Below are 24,978 nucleotides of genomic sequence, written 5' to 3'. Positions count from 1 at the left end.
CTTTGTTCCCATCTTCTGGGCCTTGCCAGCAGGTGCCCACCTGCATCCTGTTTTTCACAGGATACTATGGCATCATTCCCCAGTCTCCTGTACCAAGCTGGCGCTATTTGGTCACAGGCCAGATCTTCCGCCAGTAAACACTCCTGAGCACTCTCTTTCTGGGGCAAACAGCTCTGAAGGAAATGCTTTCAAAAGTTCACAAGGTGATGCTGATTGCCACACGGCGACACCCACCATTCGCCTCCTCAGTAAGTCAGTTAGAGTCTTATCACAAAAGATACCTCAGAAAGCAAGTTTTGAGCCAAAAAAAAAAAAGAAGGGTTCTGACATGCTGAGATGTCCCAGTTCTTGGAAATCACGTACCTGTTTCTCCTTCACTCTTCTCACCAGTCAGAGGCAGATGTAGGATGACAGGTGCAGTGGGGGGGGGGGGGGGGGGGGGGGGGGGGGGGTGGGGGGGGGGGGGGGGGGTTGGTGGGCAACAGCCTTCATCTGCCATATGGATATTTTATGGCTGAATTAGATCTGCAATCTAGCAACCCTTCTATTAACACTAGTACCCCAGGGAAGCAGCAAAAACAGGTATCTGGAAAGGGATAACGCATGCCCGTTCTGTTTGCGGCTGCATTTAAGGCACGGTTATATATACGCAGCTTAACCTCTAAGCGAGGGAATAAATATTAATAAAAAGGTGCTACTACAAGATGGCATGAAGACTTTTTTTGTAATCCAAATAGAAGCTGAAAGAATTTTAAAAAACTGAATACAATTCACCAAAGCATTGAAAGCTGGAAAACCTATAGGAAGTAGAAGGCAAATTTAGGTACAGCTTTTACTTAGCAGAACACTAGCTACAGCTGAACAACAATGTCTGTGGTACCAGTACGCACAGAATACAATGGCACCTCAACATTATCCTGCAAGGTATGAGGAGAAACAAGAATGCAGGGCTAGCTGGAAGGAAAAGAGGCAACAGGTGAGGAGTGGGTTCAAGAACCACAAAAGCTGCTGAAGTCAATTTCAGATAAGATGTCCCTGGTTTGCAGCTGGTAAGAGAAGTTTGAGCAAGAGTTAGAAGTACTTTAAAAGCACCTTCCTAACGTGGGAAGAACTCTAGGTATAGATGAGTTATGGTCAGCAACCTGCGTATGATACTTGAGCAAGCTCCAGCATTAACGAATAAGGCTGTCATCCAGCCTCAAAGGAGCAGATGTTCAACACCGTAGATAAGCGCAGGATGGGACGCAGGTGAGCAGCATGCTGAACGGCTTCAATGCACGGTCAGAAAGAGAAGTGGGGGGACATTACAGCCAAGCATCAAAAACTTGCTGCTGTGTGCAGCAATCCAGAGAAGTCATCTTCGGCTGAACTGTCACAAATGATTTCTCCTATCAAGAAATAAAATGCTACAAACATGGAAGAAATTCACAATTAACAATCAAGAAATGAACATCCCAGTGATAGTCACGTAAGTGAAGTCTAGGAAACTAAGAACTATTCATTCCAGTTATTTATTCTGTTTATTGAATTGAAAGAAAGGGAATACAAACATTTCTGTTAAGTGCTGTGCACCAACATGGAAAAAGTGTATTGTTTTTTTAAAAATCCTAATAAAAACAAATCAGAAGTTAATGTAGTTCCAATTGAACAATTTGTAAAGATATGTTTAAAATACTACACATTTATAAAATAAAAAAGTTAAAACGGTGTTCTGTAAATAATTAGTAAAACAAGTGAAAATAAATACGAGACCCAAAGTTCTTATGTTTTTAATGTAATATAGCAAAGAAATTTTAACTACTTAATATAATCTGAGGAGAGTAACAAAAATCCAGAAAGTTTAAGAACGCAATCCTTTGAAACATTTAATATCAGTCCATAGCAAATAGTCATTACATACCAAAAGCTCTAAGTGTTAACTAGTTCCACCACAACTCCATATAAATCTTGACAACTTAGAAATCTTGAGATCAACAATAAAGTTCTTTTCTTGATCTCTACAGCTTGGTTTGTAAGTACATACATGCTTTGAGGATCCATTTTGTCCCAAATGTTTTCGAGGAGCCAATAACTTTTTCCATCTGTGCCTAAAAATGTTAAGATTCAAATCTAGCACATAGACCCTAACAATGAAAAATGTTTAAGAAAAAGATGGGGCACGATGAATTTCAAATTTATAAAAATATACTGATATTAACCAAAACCTTCAGGTCAGAGGACACTTCACATACGCACGACTTAAAGTATGCAATAAAACATGACAAGTACCTAGAACATTTGGTTCTATGTCTGTTTCTGGAACACAAGCACACACACATTCATACCAGATGGGAGGAACACTCTCACAAACTTCTTATTGAATCCAGATAATCTGGATCAACAAACAAACAAAAAAAACTTGTCTACAGTTTATTTCAACAACTAGAGGCAGCTACTGCAGCAGCAGTTCAACACTGCACACTTCAATTAAGTCCACCCTGTTCAAAAAAGTGTCAGAATTAATGAGTTTTTTTCTAAATATCTTTAAAAGTAGCAGTTTTTGAAATTAAGTATGGCAGCTGAAAATGGTCTCCAGCCAATGCGGAAAAGACAGGAGGAGGTAAAAAGGAGGGTCAGCCATTTATGGGAAGATGTTCCTCAATTGTCTCAAAGAAAACAACAACAACAAAAAGAAAACTGTTCAGCAAATACAGGTGTGTTTTGTAGCTATAAAAATATGGACAAACTATTGAAAGTGCATTTTTCCTCCTCCCCCTTGAGTTACAGTAGTTTGTCAGTAAATCCAGCTTTTTATCTTCATTCCTCTTTCTCTACCTCCCCATATGACTCTACATTTCCCCTTCAAACTACAGCTGATCATACGAGTCCTTGTTTCCTACTAAGAAAGCCTTCATAACTGATTCTGGATGGGAGCACTGGTTATCAGTGTAAGGAGATACAACAAGACACAAACTCCCAAGCATACTGAGCTTTATTTAAGATTACCTGTTTGAAGCCAAGATGAGAAGTAACTGGCAAGATCAAGAGAGATTTCTAGCCTGCACCTTTGCTCTAATCATAAAAATGAAGTCAACTTTAAAGTTGAAGAACTTGAGAAAGTACAGAGAATTTGAAACAAAGGTGTCATGTCTCCCCACTACCCCACCCACCCACACAAGGACAAATCTAGCATCACTGCTTGTTTTCCCTTTTGTGCTCCATTGTGCCTTGAAAATTACTTACCTGAACAGCTAAAGAGCATTCAGATAATAAAATGCTTCTGCTTTTTTTTTTTTTTTAAATATCTGCCTTGACAATAACCTGTGACTACTGCAAAAATTTTAAGCTAAGAGCTTACCGAAGAAAGTTAGAAAAGAATAGTATACGCTTACAGTATTTTCCTCTCTAAAATCATAGATCTGTTCACCAGAAATACAGTGTTCATTGCAGGTGTGTAGTTGTTCCAGCTTTAGACTCCAGCCTACAAACATTTTTAAGCACATGGAAATCAATGCATTGCAAATGAGCAAGCTTGTTTTTTTTTTCCCCTCGCAGCCTCATTTTATCGTCTGTGCACAAAAAGCATTGGTACTTCTCAATTCACACATCGTGAATATATGGCATGTTAGAAACAGTCTGAGTTTCTCTTTAATTGTCAGGTTAGAATGGTTCTCACTACCACTGGATCTGTAGTGTAATTTCACTGTGGGACCAAGTACTGTGGTAAAGCAAAGATTACTCTCTCCTTTCATCTCTGCACACCACCTGGTATAAGCAGACATCTATGCAATATAGTGTGATTTAGATATTGGTAAGAATGCCATCTATATGATAAAGGAGCCTTCCTTTATGTTGCACAGTTGTACCACAAAACTAAATTAAAGCAGAGATATCAAAACATGTTTCTCCCTAATTTGCTTCTAAATACCTGAAGTGTTCTTTAGAGGTACATACCTAGTCCAGAAGAGGTCAGTTATTGGCAGATGTACTAGGTTCCGATTTTTACTTACAATGCATTGCAGTAGAAAGTAGGCATCAGCTCATACGTACCCACACACAGCCTGTACCAGGTAAGGAGCCTCACTTTGGTTTAGGTACTGAAACATGAAAAAATGCCTTTTGAAATGCATGTGAGACTTTCAGTCTAAGCTTGAGACTTTGATCCAGCATTCAACACCTGTCTGAAGTTCCCACTGAAGTCCCACGAGTATGAGGCAAGCAAGTAGTGCCAGACTGTTGCTTGACACATCCAAACCAGGACTGTTCTTTCTCCTCTACTCTCCCTAAGTAACACTTAGTTTAAATATAAGAGTTTCAGAGAACAACAACAAAAAAAGGTAATTTCTAAAGATCCACATGCTAGCATTGCTTATGAATGAGACCATGTTTTGAAGATGTAAAACACTGTTTATGGTGTGGTTTTTTTTAAACCCAGAACTTTGGTTTACTAAAAATGGACCTCAGGAAAACTTTGTTTCCCTGAAACACCAATGCCACAGGAGCAAGGCTGACTAATCTTACGCTGTCCAACTAGCAACAGAAAAACTCCTCTAAAATGAGCTAATGGGAGAGGAACTGATTTGTAGTCTTCAGTTTACATACATGCTCCCAGAACACATGGGAATGGTAATTACTATCTCAGCAGTTCACCTTAAGACAAATGAACTAAATTGAAGATAAGAACGTTAGGTTCCTACTTCATTTTGGAGACACTAGATGTGAGTATGTCAGATTCAGAGCTGGTTTCAATGAGATTTTCAAAATCTTAAGTCGTCTTGCAGATTACACACAGGGCAAGGAAAAAAAAACCAAGCCAACCTACCCAATTAATGGAATCTAAAAAAAAAAAAAAATCTGACCTGCTGAACTTTACTTTTGTTTTTCTTGGGGAGAAAAAAAAAAGGACTATTTATGCTAAGCACCACATTCCCATTCAAAGTGGCTACACTGCTCTTCCCAGGAACTCAGGCAAACCTTCCCTCACCCTTCTTCCACACATGACTAAAGTCACTAGATTATTGTGGATTTTGCAAGTTCACCCTTTCATTCACATCATCCTTGGTGGCATGCCCTCTCCTGCTCCCTCATTACTTCACAGCACTACCAATGCTACGTTTCTACCCAAGGTGGGAAAGGGAATCCAGTGCCACCCCACACGGAATTTGTGTGTAGTGCAGAAGCATAGAGATGCCAGGCCATCTGTTTATTAAAAAAAAAAAGCTTCAATTATAAACGTCTGTTTTTTGCTAAACATGGCGTATTAGCGGAACTGTTCTGAAGTGTTAATGTGTTCACAGTACCAGCTTGCGACAAGGTCCAGGAGAGACTTTAAAGCCTGCACACTTAGAATTATATTCTCAAAAATCTACACATCTTTGTTTACCAAATAATAAATAAAGTTTTCCATTGCAAAACAAGTCATCTGTCATTCGAACATTAATTACTTTTTACAAAATGTTGACTTTATGAAGAAAGAGTTCAGCACATTCTTCCGTTGAGGTTTAGTTTACCTTTTATCAGTATTGTTGCATATATTTATATAATTAAAAAAAAAAAGACCTTGTCTTGTTTAAGCTCTTAATCTCCTGGTGTACTCTGAACACTTCTTTGTTTCCCTAAATAATACAATTTATCTTTCCATATGGACAGTGAGTTTCTCCTTCTGAAACATGCTTTGCTGCCTAAGTAAAGCTCCTTCCAGCCACTGCTTTTGATTGGGTGTCAAGACACTCTGGAAGAGCATCAGTGATACCACGTTCCACATTTCTTCTTGCATTGGTTTAATTTCAAATGTATACAAATGAAGTCATTTTAATCCTATAAATAATTTATTTTTAAAAAATTGTGCTGTTAACCCCTTTGCAGGGCAACGAGCTATGTGAAAAGTACAAAACTTTTTGTCAAATGTGATATTGAGAGTGCTTTTGACATAGTTCATTGGTTTATCTCAATTTATATATACTGCGCAACGGGCAAGGCTAGAATCCATGAACCAAGCTGCAAAGATCTCAAGCTAAGTAAGGCGGAGAGATTTGAGAAACAAGAGAAGGAAATACTTTCCTATCCAATGTATACTCTTCAGACTAAAGCACTCTTTCTATCAAGCCTTCTAAACTCTTAAATAAAGTGTTCCAAACAAGCATTTAAACTTCATTACACAGAAGAGCAACAAGAACAGTAGCCTGCCAGACAAAAAGGCAGGAGGGGAAAATATATACTGAGTTCAATGGTTAGCCTGAATGTAGCACAGTTCTTCACAACCGATGGGGGGGTAATTTCAACACGGTGTCCAACAACGCTCTAACGACGTGCTTCATCTTGACTGGTTACTATGAAGCAAGGTGGTAAATGTTTGGCCCCAACCGGGCTTCAGAAATGGTTCTTTTTCATGACGAGCATGTCTGTCCAGCTATCAATCATGTTTGTTTGCACCAAATCCCAAGCCATTTAAAATACGACTAATTAAGTTAAACTGAAGTCGTCTGCTCCAAATTCGCCATCAACTATCCATGCTACTGCATTCCTCTGAGCAAAAACAAAAACAAGAGAAAGAAATCAAACCTTGAAGATCTTATCAACACTTAATATTTCTATAATTACATTAACACAGAATATTTATGCAAGTTTTACTGAGCATGCATTACTTACTGGAACTTATACTGTAACTAAATCCCATGCTAAAAACTAGCAATTTTAGATACCATTATTCATAATAAAGATTAACTTAGCATGTTAGCTGTTGGTACATAAAAATCGCCTCTTGCAAAAGAAGTACAATATATTGTACAATACAATGAAGTACATATATTTGCATTCAAGGTCCAGGGGATTGTGCTAACTACAAAGCTGTCCGTCACCCATTTAAGATTCCCAAGTTGCTGGAGACATGTTCTGTGCCCCTACACTTCTTGTAGATGTACTGCTGTGAGAAATCTAGTTTTTATCATTTCTATTTTTAATAGACTTTACTAAATCATTTTCTGAAGAAACTAAGAAAGTGAGTAGGCAGGTAACCAGGAGGAAACAAAAACCCAAATACAAGTAAAGCAAGCTGGAGCATAGGCTCCGAGTACCTATGCGTTATGTTCAAGATGTTACGAATGAGACTGCCAAAGCTGGTCCACCTAGTCCAGTACTAGAGATAGTCAGAAAGCATATGAACAGGGAGAGGGGATGATCCTTAGTCTTAACATCTTTCCAGCTTTCAGGCACTTTCACCTAAGGGACATTCTGAACTAGAAGTGTTTACTTATCTGCTCACACTTAATGGATTTCTCTTAGATTACTTTGTTCGGTTCCCCTTGAAGTCATGTCCACGCTTAGCACCCAATATAAGACTTGAAAGACAGAAGTCCACAAGCTGCACAACATTCCCCTAGTTTTCATCTTGCTAATAATTCTGAAGAGTAGGTAAGGAGGGCTGGGAAAATGTGCACTTTGACAGTGAAAAACGTTGCACTTATTTAACGTGCGGCTCTCTCCGAGACACATGATGTCTGATGGTCAGGAAAGAATCAATTGTGTACAGATGGTAGGGTGCAAAAATTTCACTTTCCAGATTCTGGAGATTACTTCTGTAAGCACTATAATACCACTATACAATTTTCAGTGCGCTCAGAATGCATTATTTACATTTTAATGATACTGCATGCACTTGAAGCACTAGGGGCAACATTTAAGAAGTCTATATAAGTTAGTTAATGTAATAGCAAGGTCTCAGTGACACCACAGTTTTCTACATGGCCATGTAAGAAATTTGAGTATCATTTTGGAAGCACTTCTTCACAGCAAAGAAAACCCACTGAAGCAGTTTATAGCAATTAGAAAACAGATATACACACACTCACCTTCAATATCCTGGTTGTCTACAAAAGGCGCTGGTCCCCATATTCTAACAGTGCCATCATCAGAGGCGCTGGCCATCATGGATGGAATCTGCGGGTTCCAGCTCACACAGTTAACAGTACGTGTGTGCCCTGTCAGCTCCGCAATTGGCAACTCGCTACGCTTGTGCCAAATATATACTTTGTGATCTAAAGAAAATACGCATTAAAAGAACAAACATGAGAAACATTGCTCTATACAGATCCATTTGTCATGTCAAATAGCACTTCCACACAAGCTCTCAGCAATTACACAGGCATAAACATTGTTCTAAAGCCCGCATCTGTTGAATGGGCAGAAATTTTTTTCTTCTGAAAGTGATCAAAAGAGTATGGGCAAAGATCTTCCACTGAGGGGCATGCTGCTTCCTTTTAAGACTTACAGGAAAAAAATGACTACAATGCAAGGAAACCAATACATAAATAAAAAAACAAGCTGAGCTATTTACTCTTAACTTAAGAATATGTAGTTGTAATCTTATTCAAAAGGAATGCTTACGTTACTTTTTTTAAAAAAACAATCATATTTACATATTAGTACATGATTATATATCGCAAATACTAGAATATTTACAACCACCATGTGTTAATACACACCAGGTAAGATAACAGCTCTACAGTTAATAAATCTTGCTTCTAAAGACTTAGAAGCATTCCATTTAATGTCTCAAATTACAAGTTTTTTTTTTTCAAATTTCTGCTTTTGACAACAATTAATTCCTGAGTTGTATTCAAATACAAATAGAAGCAATAAACATTCCCACAGATCTTATTTTGTGATAGAAAGCATTTAATTCTTTCTAGCAACATACAAGAACTAGAATAGTGAAATGGTCAAACATTCCACCGCAATTCTTTTTAAATTGTGTTTTATAATCAACCATACTTAGGACTAAGTAATTTATTTTTTTCCCCCAACAGTAGATTAGCAGCCTTTAACAAACCTGTGGGTTGACCCCGCTAGGTAAGTCTATATTCTGCAATATTCTAAACAGAGCTATTTAAACTGAACAAGTGTGTGTTATTGGCATTAGAAAAATACTAGTTATTTAGTATTAGCACATCGACTTGAGGTATTTTAATCTGTTTGGAAGGTTTTAATGCAAAAGTCATTCTGAAGACCTAGCAAACAAAACAATCCTTCTCTACTCCTCTTCCCAATCCCCTACAAAACAAACTTGCTTTCTGACCTACCTGCTAGAACAGCATCATGGAATCATGTGATAACTCAATTGTCTTCTGCTGAACCAGCTCATTTGGGTACAACACCTTTATATACACTTGTAATAATGCAAATGTTCTGGTTGATTTCAGGACACTACACATCCACGCTATTCACCAAATAATACAATTCACTCTCTGCTTAAATACTGGACACGCAAGCCTCTGCTGTCTGGGAGAATCAAAGCCTAAACACAAACCAGTATTTTGGTGCTTGTCAGAATGCCTGTATTTTGTTTTGGAAAAATCATGTTAGCTAGAGTAAGATAGCAGCCAATTTCCCTCTCAGAAAGAGACCTTGGTTTTCTCCCTCTTGATTAAAGTGTTAGGAAAAAAAGCCTACCTAGCTGACAGGGCATCCTCCCAAGTATAAGAGGTTATGACAATGTAATCCATTACATTTTTGTATGTTATTTCATTGTTTTGGTTTGTTTGTTTAAATAGGGAGTTTTTGTCAGTAGTCATGTTTGCAACAACTACAAACTGTGCAGAGGCAATAGCCTCAGGTAGTCCACATCTAAATAAGATGCCACAAGCTTCTACCAGCACTGAGTAGTTTTTAGACACTGAAAACAGGGAACTTATAGAACCATGAAGAGGTTCACATGGGATAGGAGATGCTGACCTTCAGTCAGCATCTATCAGTGGGCCTTGTCAAAGAGTAAGATTCGGATATATTTGCTGTTTTCTAAAAGAGAATAGTAGTAATGTCCCGGTCCTATTTCCTAACATATGAGTTACACAGTGATTATATTTCACGTGTAATCCTTAACCCTGCACATAACCTCCATGGGACGTGATGGCACTATGTCAGTGACAGAACTGAATCAATTCAAGATACAAGCCATTAACTAATTTCTTTTCTTACCACAGAAAAGTGGAATAAAAACACCTCACAAAGCCTTTGATTACTAAGAAACCCTACTAGACTATGTCAACAACTGCTTAATTTGAGACTACTCCTTCATAATGAAGCTGACAACTCTGACTGAAATTAAAATCACCTCACCACACCTGTATCTTCAACAGGCAAATGAGGCTGTTATTCTGTGGTAGTATTTCTGATTCAAGCCGTAAATGCGTCATACCACAGAAAGAAAAAACCCTCAAGAACACCCCACCCACTTTTAATTAAAACTGTTCAGATGCTTTAGAGGAAAACACAATAAATTATTAGTGTTTTCTTCTAGCACCATTCTCTCAGAAGATTCTTTCTGCTAGCACACAGTTATTTCTTGAAGTATGCTATAACCTCGGTGCTCCACAAACTTATTTAGCGAACCACTTGCTTGTTTTCAGAGATTACAGCTGCTAACATTGTAAAAGTAAGGTATAGGAAGGATACAGCGTTCCAGTTTTCTGTACAAAAGGGTGATGTTACCTTCGCTGCCACTCGCAATGAAGTCTTCATTATGACCCCCAAAACACGAGTGAATTGTGTAAAATCCTTGTGTAACTCCTTGATACTTCCTCACTAAAACTCTGTCTTGTAAGTCCCATAAGTGAACTCCCTGCAAATAAGAAGTATGGAAGATTTTTTTTTTTAAAACCATTGAACATTATCCACTGGTCCATAAAAAGCATATCCATAAAAAGCTTGAACATGATGAAAGTGCACTACTTCAGACAACTTTGGTACTGTTACTAGATCAAGAGAGTAAAGATATTCCAAATTGCTAGCTTCAACTTCCAGACTGCGGCGCTTTCCATTTTGAAAACTATTCTTAATCAAGGTCCCCAAACCAGAAATACATACATTTTAACCTAGTCCTAACACCTCTTCCACCCACCCCCAGACATGTCAACCTGTCACAGTTCTTGCTGCTTCTGGTTTCTGTGTTATTGACAGATAACAACATTTAATAGTTCATTTTTCATAGTATTAAAACCTTTATTATAAACCAATTCAAAAAGTCAACCTCAAGAATAAGATTATCTTCTCGGCAGAGAATGTCACACTACATTTATGAATATTAAGGTCTTCCTACTAAACTAAATACAACTGGTTAATATCAAATACTTCAATTTCCATCAAGATATTCAGAAAGTTAGTAGTTGCAAACAGATTTATTTGCATTTCCATTTATCATTGCAAACTCACCTGAGTTGCAACATTTAACAAAGCTAAGCGGCCATTTTTTGAAATAGTAAACGACATTATAGGGTGATCTTCTTGTACTCTGAAATTGAAAGATGTCACTGTTAAGAGTATGCTTAACCAAACAATAATGCAACACCATGACAAAAAGTATGCCCCGTCTCTGCACTTCTATTATCAGATAAAGACAGTGTTGAATTTGAATTTCTAATTGAAACTTAGTATATGTCTATGTCAAAACTAGCAAGGTCTGCAACAGTTTGTGGTTTGCTTATACTCATGATAAATTCCAAGACTAAAGGGGACCTGAAGCATCAAATACAGCTCTGAACTTCAAAGCAGGATGTATTAATACACGTCAGGAATTATATATGTATATATTATACATGAGACAAGCACAACACTTAATAACGGAAATGCCAGAACATTGACAAGAAAACTGCAGTGCTTACGAATTCAAGATCTCATACTTGATCTAGTACATCTAGCTGCAGGTGGAAATCATGAATTCTTATGCCATATTATTCTCCTTTTAATACTGAGAGCATTCCAAGAACTTATTTCTCATCCTGCCCCAAAAGATTTTCTCAATCTTCTTCTCACACAACCAGGAATTCAAAACCTGGTACTTACATGTTCCTGTCTGTAAGATCCTCAAAGTTATAACCCCGAATTCGCTGGTGTGTGTCCGACGCTAAAACAGTTTTTCCATCACTCAAGCACCAAAGGCATTGTACTCTTACCCCTTCCCAGGAGTCAAGGAGATTACCATCTAAGTCCTGATTAGAATGAACAAATAGATAAACTTTTAGGCTCAGATTCCTGGAGGAGCTATGCAACAACCATCTTTTTCACCTTCTGTTCACATGGCAGCTACAAAAAGCAATCTTACCATTTAGCGGAGAGGACTTAATGAATTAGGACTTGGTTTGTGTTAACTGAAGACTTTTGTAACTATCTGTTCCGGAGAGCTGTGAATCCCCTTCTTTGCACACATAAAATCAGAAAAACAGCAAGTACTTCATGTCAGGGAGCAATCTGCAAGCTCACTTCTGCAGTGAGTGAGGTTTGCATACTGCAGCATCATTCTGGACACCAACTCAAACGACAACTAAGAGCATGGGTGAGACTGCAGACCGCTATCTAAAAATCAACACTAATTATGCAATGAGGGCTTCAAATTTCTGTTCACACTAAGCAATGACAGCATGCAAAAACTAAAAATGACATGCAAGGTAATCTCTCTGTGAGGGTGTTTGAGCCCTTTTAACTACTACATAGAAATAGAAATGCTGCTGAAATACTAGTATCTGTGTATTGTTCATATGAATTCGAAAGGATCTGAAGGTTTTTTTGCTTTTTTTTTTTAAAAAAAACACGTATCTGTGAAGATTCATTTTTAATATATACACACACAAGGAAGTAAAAAAAAAAACCCCAAACTCACATTGGACTGCGAGACAAAATGTTTCTTTCTATCTTTGTTTTCAGTGTGACAGATACAGAGAACTTACACACTGATAGAACTGTCCACGCTGACCTCCTGTTACAAAACGCTTCCCATCAGGATTCCAGGCCACACTTGTTAAACTGTCTTCATGAGATTGGCTCATCTTCGTCCTCAGCTCCCCAGTCTGGAAAATAAAGACAGTAATGCCTGATACCAGCCAGGAAAGCCCTCTCCCAAAATGACAAAAAAGCCAACAAATGGCTTACTACTTCCAAAACAGTAAGGGTTTCTCTCTACTCCCTAGTGCCAGCTCTAGTGCTCTTCACTGAGCCAATTTACTTCACTAAGCCAATTAAATTAATTGAAACAGAACAAAAGTACTCCAAGAGTGGGAAAAAAAAGCTTTTTTTTTTTTGGTTTCTAGGGAACTAAATTAGTTCAGAGTCTAAACAGTACAATAAAGAATATATAGCCCACAAGTGAAGCCAAGGAAGCTTTTGTATCAACTCAGCTGCCCATAAAAATCAACAGCAGAAAAGGGTTTTCAAAGACATGGAGGAAATGGCCGAATTCCCTATTATCAGACTGAAAGAGAGAAGTTTGAGTCTCTGTGGACTTTTCACTAGAACCAATGGGAAGGGGACACAAACCAACAAGTAACAAATTAAAAGATGCACGCTATTTCTAAAATCTTCTGGAAGTTATTTCTTTCCTTAGATTGCATTTCTGTCCTGTTTCTTTTGATTTCTGGTTCTCCTCTTCAGTAGCTCCCTACGGTCTTGTGGATTTGTGCAATCCCTTCTTTGAAATGAAGGGTCAGTCACCAGATACATTAGAATTGCTGCACAGTCTCAGGCATTCAGACGTGAACTCTGTTTTCAGTTTCGTACAAAATGAGTACAGAACTTGTTGGCTGATATAGTTAGTTTCTCAAATTACGGAAAAAAATTCACCCTATTTTCTTTATGCTCACACTTTCGTACAGGAAGTTTGAAGAATTGATACCCTTCATGCTTAATAGATTTTTATTTATCTACATTAATATCTATCTTCTTTTAAAAAACCTGCATGCTGACCACAAAGTTTTACTTTTTATACTCTTAGTCACCACTTACTTGTACATTCCAGAGCCAAAGCTCAGAACAATCATCTGGGCCACAGGCAACAAGATAGTTGTCATCCGGACTCCAAGCAATATAAGAGACTCCATATGCATGACCTTCTAATGTCTTAAGTAGTTTTAGCTGGTGAGTATCCTGAAACAAGACAGATTCTGTTGAGGTAATACAAACGAGCTCCTACTAGATTTCACATGTACAATGTGTCCAAGTACAGCATGGACACTTTTGCTTTATGCAACTTGACAATGGCATTTTACAAGCCCACTTTAAAAGTCATGTGAATAAGTTTTTACTGGAAAAGCTGTCACTAATTTATAGAGTATGAGCATAATGCAAAAGCTTGTGCAAAAACAAATAGGAAAGCCAAAAATGAATAACAAACAAAAACTTATAGGTATTTGGTTCTAATCTTCCATGATTCTTCTGAACGTGGAACTCACAAAATGTCATTGTGTACAAAGTTTTATGTTACATGACACTCGATACTACAGAAACCTTACATGCTAAAACAAGTCCCTACCTCTGTTGGAATACAGAAGTACTATTATCCATATTTTATGGAATAAAGTTACTTTCTTAAAAGTAAAGCATGAACATGCTGGAAAACTGTCATGGTTAAGCAGAATTATTAACTAAAACCCTCATCATTAAGTGCTTTTTTTTTTTTAAATAACCTGAGTGTATTATGTGTGTTGCTCAAGAAAAAGGTTTCACAGAAAAATACTTGTAAAAGCTCACATGTGAGATATTCTTTTTTCAGAAGCGCTGCCTATAACAAGATGTGCATCCTTTTCCCCAGACTTTGTGAATGAAGCATACTTTGCACATGCAGAGTTATCTTACATGAGCTTTATCTTATAACTGTTCTACTGCTGACTTGTCAAACGAACTAGACTTTCGAGCATCTTCCTATGACAATAAGTAGTACAACCGGATACTGTGAAAAAAATCATACACAAGCTTCCAAAATACGGTTACGTGCTGCATAGAACAGATCTTGCCGAACAGCCTACAACAATTTTTGTGAAGGTTTCTTTGTTTGGCTGTTTTTTTTTTTGTTGTTTTGTTTTGACTGGGGAGGGGGTTGTTTATGCCTCATACTTCTCTTCAGAAGTAATCTGACTCATTTGAAGGTGTAGTTTGATTTCTCAAATTGTTCCATTTTCATTTGTTTTAGCATTAAGCAGCAGAGCATCTCTTGACTTGGGATTCCAGAGAAAGAACATTATCAACAGAGAAAGAGTGTGACATGTTGTCTGGGATAAGCTGTGAGAGATTCAGCAACTCTCATTCAGCCTGATGCTTTCCTGGTTCTGCTGACTAGAAAATGCCTCAAAAGAAAATGGCCTAAGAATAATCTTCAAAGAACAGAAATAAGAGGAGCAAATGCATGGACTCCCTCAAGGCCTCTCCTTTTTCATTCTGTTCATTATTCCTGGTCTGCATTAGACATTGCTGGGTCTCTATCTGAACCAATCTGCACAGGAACTGAGTCACATCTGACATCTCTCATCCTGCAGCTTGTCTGCAATGGCTGCATTTCTTTTAACTAATCCCAGTGTAAAGGTAGCCTGCCGCTTCTAAGCACCTCATTTGAGAGGCAAGAGGAACAGGATGCATATAATCTTTCTCTTCTAATGATAGGAATTGTGGCTGTTACTCTCATACTGCTCTCATTCTTTTCTCCAAATACAGCAGAACTGCTATAATTTGTCTTGCTCTCACTAGAACAGCAGTCAAAGATATTTCAGGTAAACATTCCCAAATTTAGTCAGTTTGCTTCTCATCTGCCACCGAAACATATCTTTCTGCACCAAAACACTGCATTTCTACCCCTCACATACAGCTTCCCAAATTTTTGTTGTGTAGAAGAAAAGTCTACTCAGCTATTAAGTCTGTAACGTTTAAGCTCCTTAGCTGAGAAGTCAAACACCTGTCAATAGCTTTAAGAAAATGTAGTAAAAAATAATTTTCAGTAAGGAACAAGTGAAAGGTGAGCTCTAACAAAGAAGACACATTCCAGACAAAATGATGCCTAATGCTAGCGCTCTATGGATTCTCTCATGCTTTGTAACAGTCAAATAACATATTCCACACCCAAATCTAGTTTACTCAAGGTATTATTTTATGCAGCTGAAAGAACACTGAAATGAGCAAATGAAAATGAAAACAGAAGTATGGGTTAAGGCAGTTTAGATGACATGCAGAGGAGTCTTAAAAATAAGTAATATATTAGTATGGAAAAAAACGAACATTTAGAACAGTGTGTTCCCATCACTTGGCCCAAAGCTGGATGGATGTTTCGTTACAGCTTATACAGGTGGATTAGGATAATTTCATTTACCTAAAGCCTTGAGAATCTGATTAAATTTATGACTCAAAAGACATCGTCAGCTGCGACAGGAAATGTGAAAAGTATGCTCTGGCAAATTTGAAATCAGAGTTATGTGACTTCATGTTATTTAGAAGTCTACCTCCTTGAAAGGTTTTTAAGAGGCTGTTGGTTTGGTTTTTTTGGCTTGTACTCAAATACAGAAAGCAGAACTCTACATCACTTTTCTACTCCTTACTGGAGATTTTGTTCCTGTAACAACCCACAAATCAAAGTGTTAAGATAACCTAAAACACTTCATGTGTTTATTTGGTTAGCTAGCAATTCACTACGAAACACACCATCAGGATGTTGTGTATTAAAAACCATCAATACAAAGTCAAGCAACAAGCCAACAGCAAAGCCATCTGATCTTCAACTTACTTGGAACTGCTGTTAATTTGACTTTGAATTTAAAAAAATTAAGCACACAAGTTAGATTATGCTACTGTACATCTCTTGGCTCAAAGCACACTGGCTCCAGTGAAATGACAAAAGCCAAACAACAGTTCTACACCTGAAAAATAGCATTTGCTAATTTATAAGAGGTATATAATTATACACAAGCAAAAGGTTGTAAGTGCTTCCATTATCGTAACATCAAAAAGGACTAAAATTATACCTCTTCCTAATTCATAGTGGGAGATCGTAGAAAAGGATCAAATTCAGCTCTCAAATCTGACTGAAGTTTGTATGGGACCACAAAACCCTTAACCTTCTACTTAGCATAACAGTCTGCAAATGTGTTGTTAGGACCTGTAAGAATCTTATTTCTGATAGTGTTATACAAGCATTAACAACTTCAGCAACTTATGTGCATATGTTAAAGTTTATTGACAGCTTTCAGTTGTTATAGAAGATACGGACATACTTTCATCCCATTTCTGAGAGACAGTAGTCTTGGATTCACTTAAACTTTCTATTCACGTAATAATAGATACAGATAGAAAATACAAATCTTATATCTGTAGGATATTTCATATAAGTGTAACGGAGGCACACGTTTGATACAAACTAAAAATGTTGTCTGTAAGGTAATGGCTGGGTACAGTTTCATGTATGAGTGGATTCTGCCAAGTTTAAACTGTCATCTCAAACCAAAGCAAAACAGAAACTAATGTGAAGTGGTATTAATAATGCAACTTTAAACAAACCATTTTATTACTCAGAAGTAATGTGAGATGGACAGATGTATTTAAACTCAAATGCACAAGTAGTAAAAGAATAATTTAATAGATTTAGTCACATGTTAGCACGACACTTAGAAGAAAGTGATTCTCTCTTAACACTGCCATGCTCCTTCCACTTTCACCCAATGCTCCCCAAAGCCTTCAAGCTAAGAAGCACCCCCGGAAGGCACTAGCAGGCTCTACTCAGCAGTGCCGGTTAGGGGGCACAGGGACTTCCCATTCCAGCAGCCAACATTTCAGGCCCTATAAAGCCTGTTACATTCAGGCATTAGGTATTCAAGTGTCTTCACTAACTTATTACACTGACTGTGATCTTCAGCTTTTTACATCCTAGACAAATACCCTAGTCAGTGGGCTACAGTATGTGCTAGCTTGTCTCAAAAAAAAAAAAAAAAAATCAAACCATCCTAGCAACAAGAAGTGGAGATAGAGGGGAAACAAACATCATATACAGATTTTAACATATGATGTACACTTACTGGATCAACCTGCCATATAATAACAGTTGTATCCTTGGATCCTGTTGCTAGTTTAGTGCCATCATTGGAGAATTTACAGAACCACACTTCGTTACAGTGCTCTGTTAGTATCTGCTGTGTATAGCATGGGAACTGTTTCCTAGGAAAAAAAAAAAAAGAAAGGCATGCATTAAACAAAAAAGTTAAGAAAGCAGTAAGATATATATAAACAGACAACAAAACAAAGCCTCACTAATCTAATAAAAATTAAGAACATATTTAACTGCCAGACCAGGTAACTTAGAAAAGACTGAAAAAACAGTATCAAGTAATCATAGCTAATTGTGGAGATAGTCTTATCACCCTCACATAATTCATTATGCTTCATATAACCTGGAATAAATCTAACCTCATTAGGACAGGAACAGCTTTTTTACTGTACACTTCTGTGATGTATAGAAAATACTAGAGTCAGTCTCATTGAATCATGCACAAAAAATGTTATTAACATGCAAAATCTTTCCATGTATTTAATAGCCAGACCATGCAAGATTCTTAAAAATAATTCTTAGATAGAAGTTGAACAAAAGAATAGTCTTCCTTGAATGCGAGCTTGCAGTAGGTCGTGGGGTTTTCTTCATTGCGTAGTATGTTTTTTGTTTGTTTCTTTTAAATTTTCCTTGCAGAATACAATGTAGAACTTTAAGCATATCACGACAGAATTGTAGAATGGCTTCGTTTGGAAAGAACCTTGAAGTTCATCCAGTTCCAATACCCTGCCATGGGCAGGATTGCCACCTACTAGACCAGGTTATCCAAAGTCCCATCTAACCTGGCTTCGCATGCCTACAGCTTCTCTAGGCAGCCTGTGCCAGTGCCTCGCCACCTTCATCATGAGGTGGTTCTTCCTTATATCTGTTCTAAACCTATCCTTCATTAGTTCAAAACCATTACCCCTTGTCCTGTTAACATCACTTTTGAGTGTTCAACCCAAACAGTTTTCCCCTCATCAGAGCCACACTATTTTTTAAACACATTAAATGATTAACAAACTAAATATTATATGATTAACTACTGAAAGAGTCAAACATTTCCTTAGAGCTAATATTTAAACTTCTAGTTCCATTCTGAGCAGAAGCTAACAGCCAAAATAATAAGTTCAGGATACATGTTCTGTTTCATTCACTGCTTGCCCACTACGTAAGAAATTGGGAGCTAAAGTAAACGTAGGCTTTTAGAAGAGATGACTGCTTACGTAAGTAATACTGCAGTTATGAAGTTCAGTGTTCGGATGCACTAAAAGTTCACACCTAACCATTAACACTTATTCCTGAACTACAGGTATCCTGGAGAGTGTTAATCTTACAGTGAGTTTTTATGGTGCCCAGCACAACAGGGCAACACAACTCTAATGGGATATGAAGTTACTACTCTAAAAACAATATCTTATGTGAACGCAGAGTTGCGCTTATTCCAAGAAATAGCTGGAATAAGAAAAGTTACTTCCTTACATTTGTATTTTAAAATCTAGATGGCGGTAGCCAGGCTGGCAGACACCCTGAAAAACTACTTTTAAACCAGAAACTTCTGATTAATATAATGACTACATACTCTCAGTCCATTTCCTTCTATTAGAAGATGCTTCCTAGTCTGTGTTTAAAGACCATTGAGCAACACTAAACCACCACGCATCCCCTCATTTCCTGCTTTATGACAGGGGAGGATAACCACATCATGTATACACATACCTGTCTCCATCTTCCTTTGGTATGTCTAGTCACTTCTAATAAGAGTAACATAAGTCTATTCTGCTTTATTCTGTCTTAAGCTGACCAGGAATTGTCTAATTGCCTCTGGAACAACCCTGAGCCCAAGGATAAAAGCTCCACCCATGAAAGACAACTTTGTTTCCTGGAAGCCTAAAGGGAAGTAGACAAGTCCTTACATGGATACCTGCACCTACACCAAGAGCGTTTCATTATTATTTAGCTATACTGTAGTAAGTTAATATTTTTCCTCAGAGCAGCAGTTCCTTCTTGAAAGTTAAAGATTCTTTATCCATAATTCATAAGAAGTACAAGGCACATACTGCATCCCACAAAATCCATTTCAGCATACGTCAATAATAGAAGAACTCTACTAAAATACAAGCACTGTTTTTTCAAAATTAAAAACCTTGGGTGCTTTTCTTAAAGATATGAAGAACGAGCAGCATAAGACTGGATTACAGCATTTCCATAGAAAGGAAGCCTCTAGGTTACCAAAAAAGTTAACAAGCATAGTTGATATCTCTGCTGCACACATCCGATGTTAAAGTATGCTATTCACAATTCAGTCAGATCAGAGCTCTCTCAAAAGGCCTAACAAATGAAACAGAACCCAGCAAGATTTACTTCACAGACAAATGATACATTAAATAATGCTGCAGTTATTCAATAGTTTCTTGTCTACATAATGAGATGCTACTGTAACTCAAAGTGTTTTGCTTTTTGTTTCCTTACAAGTTGTTCTGTTCAGCACAACATACTCGAGTCAAGTTGTTCACATACTGAAATGAAGTCTCTAATAAAGTTATCCACTGTTGCATGTATTCTAAATTTAACTACTACTAACAGCTACTTTTCTATTCACTGTATGTAGAATGAAAGATTTATTCTTCAATTTCTACAAAAGTTCTTTTTCAAAAACGCAGCATTAATCTAGTAGAAGCATGCAAGAAACAACAGCATTCATTTCTCATTTGGGTTTCATTGCAAACTCAGACTAAAAGTGTATTTACACGAAACCTAGAAAATAGAATTCCAGTGGAAAAGAAAAACAAAAACAAGCTTCCTGAAGGCTCTCCAGGAAAAAAAATAAGTAAGTAATAATTTATACACGTAAATACAAGGGCTGCCCTAAAAGTAACACCTCCTACGTTATTATGTTGGCCAATTACATCAGAGGCAGATAGTGGTGGTATGGCAGTAGAGGTGGAACCTTCCCATCCATATTCCACTCCATTTTGTTGCTGTGCGACAGATGGCAGCAGAGGAGCAGTCTGACACAATGGCATCTGACATGGAAGCGTGTATGGAGCAAAGAGGTGGGATTGAATTCTTCCATGCAGAGAACACTGCTCCCACTGACATTCATCAATGCTTGCTGAACGTTTATGGAGACCAAACAGTGACTGCGAGCACAATGAGGTGGTGGGTGGTGCGTTTCAGCAGTAGTAACAGCAACATGGAAGACAAGCCATGTTCCAGACAGCCACTTTTATGAGTGCAGCATGCAGGCTCTTGTTCAACACTGGTGAAAATGCATAGCTCATGGAAGTTGACAAATACTGTTTTGTAGCTGAGAATTCGCTCTATCAAGTAGTGTTATTGTGCTCTTTGTGTCTTTTGTAAATAAATAGAAGGCATTACTTTCAGAGTGACCTATGTACATAAGTGATCACCCCCCTCCAAGAGCATCTATTATCAAAATAGAATGCACAGTAAGATTCCACGTATCACCTTCACTCCCAGCAGTTTCTCCCTCTTATCACCCACTCTTGTGAAGTTATTAAGATTTAGTTAAACATTTTACCCATTAGTGCACTTTTACGCATGCTTGCTCAAAATACCGCCAGAAGTCCAAAACATTAGTTCCAAGTAAAAAGGGAAAGTTGTCAGTGTTTCATTATTTAGCTATTACAGAGCCTAAGTTGTCTGAACTATTAGACCACTGTTGCGTCTGTCAGTTTAATCAAATTTTGGCTTCCACTGTCTTTAACTCACCTCATTATGCCCAAGCATTGCAGCATGTACAGCGTATCACATACTGATCTCAGACCCCTGCAATAGGTAGTTACAACAGGTTGAGTTGAGGACAGAATGGAAGCCTTTATTTTTGAAGTGCTTTTGTTTTGTTTGTTTGTTTTTGATATATATTTTTTTAAATTAGTTTGGCCAAACCTTTATGTCAGCAGGTAGATTCAGATTGGTGGAACTGGAGTCCACATTTATCACACATAGCGTCTAGCTCTATCCAGTCCATCTTCATGCTCTTTACAGTTGACTTGAATGTTCTTTAAGGTTTCATTAAACTCAGTGAACTCCCCTACAGAACATCTAGTGTTATTTATATACTTATGGAAAGACTAAACCACTCTCTGTTAGTTTGGTTTTAAGACTCACTTCTGAAGTAGGGAAACCACAATTCCCATATCTGATCATTGCCAATAGCTCTTAAAATGAGCAACAGTCATAAGTCCATGCACAAAACAAACAACTAGAACAATGTGATGTAGCAAGTAGAAAGCATAACAACAGTCTAAAAAAAAAGTTACTCGAATAAAGTACCAGTTATACTAATTTTAAAACCTTAAGATGGTTACAAGGAAATACTACAGAAGTCTGCATCTTTCAAAACAGATTCTAAGCATTCAAGAACTCGGCTGCTTTGAAGTCTTTAAAAGCAAGTTTATCAGATAGTACTTGCTTTTCAGATGAACTAACCTTCACACAAAAAAGTCTCACATAAGCCCAAGTTCTAGCCCACTACAGTAAAGAAAAAAAAAATGGAAAAAACACAAACACACAAGGATATTTCATATGGCCTGCATTTTGCAAGTGTCCTAGCCCTCATTCCTGTATTACTGTATCACAGCAGTTTCCTACAAAAAGTAAACTGAATTTTTAGATCCTTGGCCAAGTTGTCAATATATAAAGAAAGCCAGTCAAATTAGGTATTTGTTAAAATAAATTAAGGCATACCACACCAACATCCTCCTGCTTCTGTCTGGAGTATGGCATTTTTAAGATTCAGAAGCAGCACCAATATGCACGCAGAAGAGATTCTCAGTTTTACCTTATAAATTTTCTCCCAAACTTTTTATCATTCATATTAGATATTAAACAAATATATACTCCACATTTCAACTCTCTAACTTGTGTCTTAGAAGCACCTTATCATTTACTATTAAAAGCTAAAAGTTGACTTTATTACATGTGCTTTAGTAAGCTTTCTGCATTCCAGTAAGCTTGAAGGCAGAGTCTGATTAACATACTAGTGACAGCCTTGTGAAAACATGGCAGTCACATATCGATTAATAAACAAAATGGCTGCCCAAAGTTATGAAGCAACAAGCAGCTAAGGCTTAGCATAATATATCCTATTCATATCCACCCAATTAAAATTTTAAAGTTTCAGTATGGCTCCATTGCCTCATATCCAGCTACCAAAGCCTTCCATATGCACAATGTATGAACGTTTCCAATTCCACCTCCCACCACTCAATTCATGAGACCTGTCTTTTCCCAGAACTGTTAAACACATTAGAATCATTTTCATGATCCTGGAAACAGCAGGCACAATTAAATTATTTTAAGAAACAAAGAAAAGATATTGCCATCCATCTTACAAGTAGAAAGGGCTTCTTACCTACTACAAACATGATCTATAAGCAGCGAGACAGAATCTAGATTACTATCTAGTTTGGTATTATGATATAGGCACCGGTCCCGTTGTAGTTCCACAGCCTGACGTAGCAGGTTCTGTAAACGCCTTGGAGGAAGCATCACTGATGGGGGTAGGTATGCTATAAAAAAATGTGTTGAAAAATACATATATCAGAACCAAGTTAGAAGTAACAGCATTTGTTGACTTGAGTATTTTTGGAAGAGACTTCAGTGAATAAAACTTAAAGCTACAGGAAAAGAGTGCACACAGCTTGTAATTCCAGATGTATACCTGTAAACATGACAAGTACCAGTCTCTGGAAAGCAGAGCTGTATGCAAGATATTTATAGCTATATTATAGGCCGTCCTGGCAAGCAAACATCATTCACACAAGCTCACTCACAACCCAGTATGTAAGAAAACCTATCAGATTACAAAACAGTATCTGTTGTGTTCCTTTGAGAAATCCTCAATTAATACAACCAAAATGAAGAATACAATGTATCAGAGTTGCAAAATCCATGGTATTACACCAGCCACAAGAAACTAGAGGAGAAATCAAAATCCACAGCACAGTCCGAGATCACTATTAACCAGAGCGAGAATTCACAGTGGTTCTAGGACACAGTTTCAACCTCTCACTATAGCTGGCATTTACAAATCAACCTTCCCTCTGCCCCAAAACAGGAATTCATCACTAAATTATATTATTAATGTGTGCAACAGAACTAAGTAATGAGAGCTAAAGATTAGCTACAAAAGATCAAAACCTAGAGGCACATAAACAACTACAAAAACAACTGGCAAAGGCAGTTAGAATAAATAACCTGAGATATATCATTATGTAATATATATTTGATTTATAGAGGTGGAAATAAACTCTAAACATCTAAACATCTTACTCTGGAGTTTATCCAAAAGTTTAGATCTGGAAGCTGTTCCTTTCCCCTCCCACTCTGCTTTTGCACGCAGGTCTTCTGCATGGCTACACATCAGATACCTGTTTAAAAACAAAAACAAACAAAAAAAACACACACCAACAGACCTCTTTCTGGATTCATTCTTTCCATTTCTAAGCATGATATATAACATTCCTAATTTCAAAATATATGAACTGGAATCCTTAAGCTTAGACTGACAGGAACAAAGGCAAGGAACACAGATGTATTTTTCAGAACAGACAGCTACAAATTGTCAATATATAAGAAAATCAAAAGAGTCCCAAGAGGGTTTTCAGAAAGGTAAAAATATTCTCATCTAAGATGAACCTAAACTAAATTCACCTACTTAAGCTTTTTTTTTTTTAGTTGTAAGATAATAGACCAATAATTATCAAGATCAAATAAGCATACGTGTGTATGTATTAACTTGGGTTCCAATACAAAAGCCATATCAAGTTATTCTCATGCATCTAAAATATAACATTATCTACTGGATGCTTTTCTTTACTCACCACTTTAGATAGTGCATCTCACTACAGCTTATTTATCAGAAGGATAATAGCTTCAATACAGTTTCAGTTTACAAAGTCAGTATAAGCTATCACAAAAGCCACAGTATTTCTTCAAAAAGTGCTCTCAAAGTCCAAGCACTTACCCACTGAGGACATGAATGCGTTCTGTATTATATTTCAGAGGCGTCAGTTCACAGCGTAGAACTTGAAGTGCCTCCAGGACCTTGCCATCCTCCAGGTACTCCAGGTACTTCTGCTGCAGCAGCAAAAACTTCATCCTCTGACATGACAGAAAGCAGCAGTCAGGGGAAAAAGGTTGACTGAAGT

The 24,978-nt window shown here is 37.4% G+C and overlaps 1 protein-coding gene across 2 annotated transcripts in view; it reads right to left on the bottom strand.

Moving 5' to 3' along the window:
* The window catches only part of WDR26 (WD repeat domain 26), a 31,697-nt gene continuing 8,480 nt past the window's right edge, over positions 1,762-24,978 (bottom strand). The window contains exons 4-15 of one of the 2 annotated variants that reach the window (XM_021391378.1): positions 24,795-24,931; positions 24,101-24,198; positions 23,181-23,337; positions 21,536-21,592; positions 17,793-17,931; positions 13,747-13,887; positions 12,696-12,815; positions 11,815-11,960; positions 11,185-11,263; positions 10,465-10,594; positions 7,827-8,012; positions 1,762-6,504 (exon numbers count right to left, since the gene is read on the bottom strand). In XM_021391378.1, the coding sequence (XP_021247053.1) occupies positions 6,479-6,504; positions 7,827-8,012; positions 10,465-10,594; positions 11,185-11,263; positions 11,815-11,960; positions 12,696-12,815; positions 13,747-13,887; positions 17,793-17,931; positions 21,536-21,592; positions 23,181-23,337; positions 24,101-24,198; positions 24,795-24,931 (1,416 nt within the window). In that variant the 3' untranslated portion in view covers positions 1,762-6,478. The remainder of the gene's footprint in view (positions 6,505-7,826; positions 8,013-10,464; positions 10,595-11,184; positions 11,264-11,814; positions 11,961-12,695; positions 12,816-13,746; positions 13,888-17,792; positions 17,932-21,535; positions 21,593-23,180; positions 23,338-24,100; positions 24,199-24,794; positions 24,932-24,978) is intronic. The other variant, XM_021391379.1, reaches the window with a different exon arrangement.

The sequence above is a fragment of the Numida meleagris genome, chromosome 3 (genome assembly GCF_002078875.1).
Source record: "Numida meleagris isolate 19003 breed g44 Domestic line chromosome 3, NumMel1.0, whole genome shotgun sequence".
Taxonomy (NCBI): Eukaryota; Metazoa; Chordata; class Aves; order Galliformes; family Numididae; genus Numida; species Numida meleagris.
This window is presented reverse-complemented; position numbering and strand designations above follow the sequence as displayed.